This window comes from Phalaenopsis equestris, unplaced genomic scaffold (assembly GCF_001263595.1).
Source record: "Phalaenopsis equestris unplaced genomic scaffold, ASM126359v1 Scaffold000895, whole genome shotgun sequence".
Lineage (NCBI taxonomy): Eukaryota > Viridiplantae > Streptophyta > Magnoliopsida > Asparagales > Orchidaceae > Phalaenopsis > Phalaenopsis equestris.
Window position 1 is genome coordinate 779,042 of NW_018165334.1, and position 9,594 is coordinate 788,635.

General features: G+C 31.3%; 1 protein-coding gene across 1 annotated transcript; it reads left to right on the plus strand.

Moving 5' to 3' along the window:
* The first annotated feature begins 8,454 nt into the window (after positions 1-8,454).
* LOC110032246 lies at positions 8,455-9,387 on the plus strand. The gene is made up of 2 exons (XM_020735813.1): positions 8,455-8,692; positions 8,770-9,387. Exons 1-2 carry the CDS (start codon positions 8,564-8,566, stop codon positions 9,211-9,213), a joined length of 573 nt encoding a protein of 190 aa, XP_020591472.1. The 5' UTR covers positions 8,455-8,563; the 3' UTR covers positions 9,214-9,387.
* Positions 9,388-9,594: the final 207 nt, after the last annotated feature.

The following is a 9,594-nucleotide window of genomic DNA, read 5'->3' on the forward strand; positions in this document are numbered from 1 at the left end:
AGTCCACCCCTCTCAAATAAAGGTTTAAACCATTAACCTTAATTTCAAGCTCAGTTTCACCAATTGTGAAGTGAAGTTCGATTTCAAAGCATTGTAACCATATAGATGTATCATCTTGAGTTGATGAAGGTGCAGGAACAATCCCCATGTAATTTGGTTGAGTATCAAGTGAGATCTTAGGGTTTGAAGTTGGATGGCTCGCGGGTTCTAGCCATCCGGGACGATGACCCACAGCCATTCGATTGCACGTGTATTAGACGAATGGACCAGATTGCACCGGATGAAAACTTGGTGAGTGAATAATGGGTCGAGTCAGCACTGACTCAAACGGTGGCGCCAAATCAAAAGACTTCGCATAGAGGCTTCAGAGAAGCATAGGTTGACGCGGTGCCACTCGTTTAAATAAGAAAAATAAGGATTTTTATGGATTTATTTAAACGATAGATCTTTAAAAATTCATAACTTTGCATAAGAAAATCATAAAAATAAAATAAAAATACCCTCTTGCTCAGTGAATAGAGGAGAATAATGTGGACTCTCTGATTTTTAATTTATTAAACATGCTCTATGGTATTTTAATTTATTTTGATTAAATATTGCTCACCACGTCTTGAGATTGTTACGGTTTATTATTCCTGACAGTGGAGATGTTCCTTGATTTTTCCAAGGTCAAAGAACATCTCTGTGCTTATAACCCTAATTTTCAAGTTTGGGTAGCTATTTTGGCTTAAAATAATTATATAAAATGAAAATATCAATTGGAAAATTATGGAATAAATTTTAGTAGGTTCCCTATGGTCAAAGGAACTTAGGAAAAATATCAGAATGGTTTGAATAGTTTTGTATATTTCTATAGTTAATTAAATGCTTATGACTTGAATTAAATTATTTAAATTAATTTTTAGTAAAAAAATAATAAAATCAATCCCACATTGTGTAGAAAAAATCATGTTGACTCACTATAAAAATTAAAAAAATATTTAATTAAGTTTAAGTACTAAAGTTGGTTTTATGATAAAAATTGCATTTTTGTACAAAATTAATTATATTAATTTAAATACACTTAGGAAAATTATGAAAAGTGGTTTTCTGAGTTTCTTGTGATTAGGGGCATTTAGGAAAAATAAAAATTATCTTTGAGAAAATACTTCACTTTTGGACTATATTTTAAATTAAAAATAATTAAAATTTTCAAAAATACAAAAAATGGTTCAAATTGTTCCTAATTGTTTCTCTTATCACTTAAGACTCATTAAAATATATTTTTTTTAATTTTTCTAAGTTAAAAATAATTTCAAAGGCTGAAAATGTATTTCCTAAATTTTCAATAAAATAATTATAATAATTAAAATATAAGTTGAAAAATCATGGAATTTTGCTTAAGTGTTTCTCTTACCCAAGTAAACCTCTAATAATATTCTCATAGACAAAAAAATTATTGATTAAATAAATTAACAATGAAAATCCTATTTTCTAATTTAAAATAATTATTTAAATTAAATTGAAAACTTAAAAGACCATATTTTCTCCTCTAATATTTTAATTAACCCATGGATAGGTTACTCTAAAATTTTCAAATTTATTTGATTTATGCTTAATGAGTTATGAAGTAGAAGACCCCAAGGGCATGATGGTAATTATAGACTTTAGTACCTAAATCAAAATTTAGGATTAACCAAAGTGAAAAATTGGCAATTTTGATCTTAATAAGTGCTTTTGGATGATTGAGACAAGATGGGTTAAAAGGTAGAATGAATTTATCACCTTTCCATGATAAGAATAAAATTGTAATCTTCTGAATTACCAGGATTTGGAGGTTAATCAAAATCAAATGATTTCTAAAGTGATGGGCTTAGATTAGGAAAAAGATAATTAACTTATTTTAAGCCCATAATTGAGGATAATATGATCTTCCAATAAGGATATATATCATTTAAATTAAATTTTTTTAATAAATACAAATTTACCCATTGAGAATGTTAAGGGCTTGATAGTGACCTAAACTTGGTATTTGAATTTATTTGATAAGATTTAGAAAAGATAACATAATTGATGGTAAACACCCCTAAACACTACAAGCCCAACTTCAGAGGTGGGGTACAAAAATCTTTAATGATTTAAACTTAGGGGCATTCACTACATAACTTTTAAGTAAAATATCAACTAATTAATTGAGTACCCTATCCTTAAGATAATTAAAATGTCAAGGTTCACTGAGTAATGGGGTAACTTCAACTCAACATTTTGATGATTAATAGAATAATATGATAAGTTCAAAATGAACTTGAGATGTTTCAAGGGATTTTAAAAATTGATCAGGGTCATTCCCTGAACACTTTGAAATATCTTGGATATTTTGAAGGACAAGTTGAACTTGTTATATTTTGTTCTAGAAAACCATCCACTAAGATCTTTTCAGGACTCACCTAGTCATGGTTTGAGGGTTAGGAAACTACACCTTCATCTACTCTTGCTATCTATTTGAATTTCTGCAAAATAATATACAGGTTGCAAAAGCTAACCTTTCAGCTAGAATGCCGAACATGTATGCTTTTTTAAATGTTATTTAATTCCTGTCATTTTACTTTCTACAATTTACTTTCATTGCAAAATATTGTAGCTACTTAGTTGTGCACCTTTCCTTTATTTGCTAAATCAAAACAATTTTAAAAAATTAGTCAACATTTTCAAAAGTCTAAAATAAATTGTTTCAAAGGTAACCCTAAATTCTTTGAATTGTCACTAAACTTAAAAAGACCTTTTGAATTTACGGGAGTCCCTTGGAGGAGGTAACCCATAGTTGCTGATGAGATCTCCCCGGTTTAAAAGAGTTTCACAGCTTATTAAGGTAAGTAAATTCAAAAGAAAATAATGATATTGTAACTAGGGAACCGTGGGATCCTCACTAGTGTCGCTCTAATCAACTTTAACCCCCCCATAATTGAACTTCAAACTTGTCATTTAAACCTTTGAATCATTAGTTTTTAAGATTGTACTTCATCGAGGAGCTTGGAGCTAACTCCGTAGGCAGCCTTGTACAAATTTACAACAACATGAGGATTTACAACAACATATCTTTCTTAGAATTAAATAATACAAGCCATAGGATTTCGAGGTTTTCCGCCTAGTGCGACATAGATATTCAATTCTTTCTTCAGGCCTTTGTACAACCATGTTGTGCAATATAAGTCCCAACTTGCTTTAGGATTCTGAGGTTATCGTTTGTCATAACCTAAACCCATACATCTTCCAGGCTATTTGTGTGACCGTCTCACACATATGTAAGCCCTAATTAATAAAATTGGCAGGATGAAATACTTTAATTCTTCTCTCCAAAAGTGAAGCCAAACCTTAGGATAACTTGAGAAGTCACTGAGGTTTTCCTCAGGGTCCATGACATCCCCTAGTTCTTTTACCTTTGGATTCTAAAATAAAATTTTCTAAATTTGAGTCATTCCCCTTTCACACCTGTTTGTCCGACCTTATGAAAAATCCTACCCCTTGAAATTCTTGAGAACAATATTCCCTAATCTTAATCGAGAGTTTTCTTAGGTGACTTCGGTTATCTAAAATGTAATTAGCTATAGGGGCTTGCTCTTATAAGAAACTTTCAAGAACCAAGCTTAATATAAACCCTATTTAATATGAGAACTTGTCAGGCAACATAAAAATGGGAACATGCTAGTCAACTTAAAAAATATCTTTTCACAGACTTAAATGGATGTCGTAAATTCTTTAGATTATTTAATCTAGCCTCACAATTAGGTAATGTGTCTACCCTTCAGGATAAATGCATAGCCTACGGTGTTAGGCTCATTTATTTAAACTACTAAAGATATGAGATCGACTCGGCCTTATATTTTCAAAACTTATAATATTACATTTCAAAATTATATACATATATTAAATAAAAGCATGCGACAGGATTCTTATTCCGACGACCGACAACTTCCAATTTGGCAACCGACAAGCTATTTTAGGAAAAAAGTGTGATAAGATTTTCAAAGTAATTTACTGTGCTAGTGAAACTCTTAATGAAACTCAAATTAATTATACCACAATTGAGAAAGAGATATTAACAATAGTACATGCTTTTGATAAATTCAGATGATACTTAATTGGAATAAAATTAATTATACCCTATGGAATGACATACCAATAGAAGAGGAAATTTTTATCTGAAGCTAAGGCTTATTTTTAGAATGACCCATATTTATATAAACAAGGAATGGATCTAATTATTTGAAGATATGTGCCTTTAGAAAAAGCTTATGAAATTATCCAAAAATGTCATAATTCTGATTTTGGGGAACATTTTGGTGTTGATAAAACAACATACAAAAATTTGCTATCTGAATTTTATTGGTCTACAATATTTAGAGATGTTAATGCTTATATAAAAACTTGTGATTGATGTCAATGAGTAGACAATATTTCTAGGAAAATTTAGATGCCCCTCAATTATGTGTTGGAAGTTAAGAGATTCGATTTTTGGGGATTAAAACCTCAATGAAGTTATATTAGGGAAGTAAAATTATGAATATAGAAATGAGTAAGAGAATTTAGTAGAAACCTATAGTAATGAAGAAAAACTTAAAGTTAAAATGTTGTTTTGGTGTAGAAATGATAAATATCGTGTAACTATCTTTAGTAGGAGAAATTCTATTTTTTGAAAAATATAGAAGGATTAGACTTTTTTTCAATACTTAAATTTCTTATATTAAAAATAATTTTCAAAATAATTATTATATTTTGAAGTAAAGGATATATATCAAAATTTTGCTTTAGGAAAAAATGAGAGGAATTCAAAATCATTAAAGACCTATCCAGATATAGTAAACCTCAAAAGAAAAAGAAAAGAAAGTTGAAATAGGGAGGAGAAGCTTGAGGATTAGTGCCTAATCAAAAATTGGTCCCATATCTGATCTTTTTAAAGTATGAGACTTAAGAAACTCTAAAGTTTAAGGATATAGCATAGTAAGTGTAATTATTCTTAATAAAAAATTTTAATTGCAGAAGATAGAATGCCTAAACTCTATATTTACAGAATTTCTTAATATTTCTGAACTAGATAGGAACTCATATTTTCAAACTTCTTTACATTAAAAATTTCTGAACTTTAAGTTGGCCTCATGTACTAAAGTTATTTCAAAATTGGACTACTATATTCTAGATCAAAATTTTAGAATATCCTAAAGAATTTCAATTACATAATCTACTTATTTTGGTTTTAAAAGATTGAAATGTCACTTGAGAACAAATAACATTTTAAATTTGGGGGATTTTAATACACCTAAAATATATAGTATTTATGTACATATTTTTATTCCTATTTTTAAGGATATTGCACTTTAATGGAAGGTATTTGTATGTTTTTCTTTTGGATACAATCAAATGCATGAAAAATGGTGAAAGGAGTGAAAAATGAACAAATTTGGAGCAAAAAATGAATAAGATGCGCAAAAGAACTGTGGCGCCTAAGCGCCCAGAATTGACACTTACCCGTCAGGAAAATAGAGAAGGTCGCGCCTAAGTGCCACATATCTCGCGCTTAAGTGCCAAAGGCAGTTACTTAATGAGTCAATGAACTTGGATAAATTTTTGAAGAGGTGTTTGAAGCAACTCTTGGCGAAAATGTGGGATATGGTTAATGGACTCGAAAATACATTCAATTGTACTTTGAAAGGAGGCAACTCTTGGAAGATTCATTAAATGTGGACACATTTTAAAGAGACACATTTTGGAAAATTATAAAATAAGATGTGGATTGGATTGAAAAATCTCTCCTACATTTTCTTCGACGCCCTAGAGTGACTCCTACGCCCCCATAGCGACGCAAACAACTCCTCACTCATAGATTAATTAGGATATTTTATTGGAGAGAAGAAGAGAGGAGTTGTAGTGTGTGAGTAGAGAATATTGTAAGAGAAAGGAAAGAGAAGAGATTCAAAGGAAATTCATGGGTTTGATGGAGAGGATTTGAGATAAGTTTTTATCTTTGTGACTACATTTGGTTTTAATTTAGACTTCTTGTTTGTTTGCATGATATCAACTTTTAAACCTTAGTGTGGTTGTGCTTTCTCTATAAATTCTGAGTAATTTCTTTATCTTTTTCCTTGAAATGATAAGTGATTAAGTATTGGATGGAAGTTGTGTGAAGTATTAATCTTTAATGTTGGAATAATTTATGATGATTTTAAACCTTAATGATGATTTTAATTTATGATGATTTTAAACCTTATACTTCTTTACTTTTTGATTTGGCCAATTAAGATGTTAATATTTATTGTGAGAACATCTAAGATTTGTGATGGTATTGTCTCAGTCAACTAATGGTAAGAATCACATGAAATTGTATGGATGAGAATGCAATTCATGTGCAATTCATGTGGTTGAGTAATGCAATTCATGTGGTTGAGTGCAAATAAACAGGGAAACAAACTTTGAATGGTGTAGAAATAGAGAAATTTAGAGTGACAGGCTAAAGCCCCCAATTTGGTTTATAGTTTTAGGTTTTGATATGAGATATTAGCCCCAGGTGGAGGAGGTGGAGGGAGAAGAGGGAAGAGAGCTAGTATCTTCCTTACCTAGCCTTTCTTCAAGACTAATCAAACTTTAAATTAGTCAATGCTCTTTATAACATCTTTAGTAAGGGTAAAGAATATTATTGCTTGTATTTGACACAACATAATTTGAATACTTTCACAATAGAATTCCTATATCTGTTACTGATTCATGATAAGAAAAAAAATATTTTATTTGTATTGCCTTCATCTTACAAATAATCTTGTTAAATTTAGTTAATTGTTTACTTTACTTTTAATTATAAAAAAATTACCAAAAAGAATCGAACATTCAATCCTGATATATCATTTATAGTTTGAGTAAGAGTATTTTGCAAAGTAGAATTTGTTACCTAATTTCTTCTGACTTATTAAAAGATTGGATTTCCCTCAGTGGGTTCGATATTTGGAGCTTAATAAAATTCTATAATAATTGATAACGATACGTATACTTGCGTAGTATCTTATATTTAAATATAATAATTACATTCTTATTTGCTTCAAAGTCAAGTTTTTTGCACCTTTGCAAAGTAAGAAATATATGTAAGGAAAAATTAAAATTATAACTGCATACATCGTACTGTCATATAAAATCAGGATCATACTGCGTGGTGCGACTTAAACGCTTCCTATAGGTGGTGGCCCGGGCACACCAGGTTTCGGTGAGGGTGCACCACCTCCTTTAAATGGAAGGTTTGGGTTTGCTATGTCACAAGTGTGCTAGTCCTATTTAGTCCATCTTCATTATTTAGCTCCCCTACGCTAGCTCTGCATTTGGTATCCTGCAATACACAACAAATATTTCTTCCACAAGTGTAAAACTATCATAACCATGAAATAAATTGTGTGATTAACTGTTAAAATCATGAAAGAGATTGCACGAAGCAATGAAAATAGTGTTGTAATAATAAACAATTTGTATATTAATTTAATTTATTTTGCATTATTAAGATATGATTGATCTATGTCCATGTAAATGTTGAACCCGAAATGACAACAATAATGTCACATTTATACATTAATTTTCCATAAAAATATACTAAATCTTATAATCCATCCTCTAAAGTTGTTATACTAGATCGTTATGAAGAATTCCATAGTACCAGATGTAACATCCATCAAACCACTCCTAAGAATAATTGGATGATATAAATGAAATTTAATTTATTTTTAATAGCCTCTAAACCCATAAAGATTACATCATAAAACTTGATTTCTGGATTCGAAAAACTCCTTAAGTTTGAGTCCATCAATGACAAATTTAAAGCAATCTTAGTCTAACGACATTATCCTACATAAGATTTTAAAGATTTAGATGACCCTTGCTCGAAAAAAAAAAAAAAGATTTCATACTTGTATTTTATGCTCTCAATGACCATCAAAATCGACAGTTTATATGCAAATATTTCATCTATCATAGTATGGATGGCTTATAGTCATGTACTTTATTTTTTTCAATAGAAAATATATATCAAAGCTTTCTTCTTGCAAAGTCTCTCTTCAGTTTCTCTATCATTAAGTTTTTTTTTTTTTTTCCACATTATAGTAATATGGTTGGGGTGTTCAAAGGACAATTTTGATTCTAACATAAGATAAAACCTTAATTTTTCCTTTTTATATTTTTTCAACATAATTTGAGTCAAATGCGGTCTATATTATTACAAATATTTTTAATTTGAGATAATGCTAAATTTTTAAAAAATATAACTGAAATAAAGAAATAACTAAATAATTAGATAATATAACCAAGCCATTTGAAAAATAATTTGATAAAGAATATGTTTAATAAAATTAATCACAAATTCCAAAACATACCCAAAGTTCCTTTTATAAATGGGTCCCATTAGATAAGGCCACACCATTCTCTAGTGGCTCAAATTGAATGGCCCCGAATCCTCTCACCCACGTTGAGTGAAAACCAGACCTTTCCGCAACATGAAAACCACGTTCATTTCTTCCAAAGAAATCCAAAAAATTTTCAGATTCAATTTTAAGCTCAAATGGTGGCAACGGCAATCTCTTCCGCGGCAACCGCCGCAACCGCCGCATTCTCTTCCCCTTCTTCATATCGCTTATCCCCATCTCAAACAAAATCTCTAGAGTTCCTCGCCATGGCGACGAAAAAGAAGGTTATACAAATGAAATCCTCTTTTGCCTTTCTAATCCTCACGAAAACCTAATTATTTCTCCACTGTTTTAAAATTAGGTCAACAGATACGACAAGAACTGGAAGAAGCAGTGGTATGGAGCGGGAATCTTCTCCGAGGGAACCGAGGAGGTCAGCGTTGACGTGGTGAAGAAACTGGAGGAGAGGAAAGTGTTGAGCGGAGTGGAGAAAGCTGGCCTCCTCTCCAAGGCGGAACAGTTAGGTTTTACACTTTCATCCATTGAGAAGCTTGGTTTTTTCTCCAAAGCAGAGAAGCTAGGCCTTCTCAGCTTTTTTGAGAAGGCAGCGGGGTCGTCACCATCGACACTTGCGTCTTTCTCCTTGCCTCTCATTATCGCTGCCGTAGCGGCGATCGTGCTCATCCCGGATGATTCGGCTTTACTCGTTGCGGCACAGGCGTTTGTTGCCGCCTTGCTTGGGGTTGGAGCTGCTGGTCTGTTTGTTGGATCCGTGGTGCTAGGAGGCTTGCAAGAGTCGGAGTAAAGAATGTATTAGTTGCATCTTTTATCAAGGTTCGTATTCTCTGTATCTTCTTAATGTAATAAGAATTTATTGAATTTTCTGGCATATGGAATGATCTTAATAGGAAAATGGATTAAGCTAAAAAATGAAAGGAAGTTAGATACAAGATTGGTCAAAGATGAATGTTTTGAAGAATTTATTTGCAATTAACTTTAAGTTTTTTTACTTACCCACCTCTTAAAAATTTACTAATGATAAAATGAACATCTCAACTTCAAATATTTCAAAACAACCACCCAAAAATCTAAAATCCTTTTTCTTAGCCATGGAAGCCGGTAGTTTCCTGCCTCCAACACGCGCCAACCCTTTTTCCCACGAAGGTCCGTGCCGACGTTCGCCTCT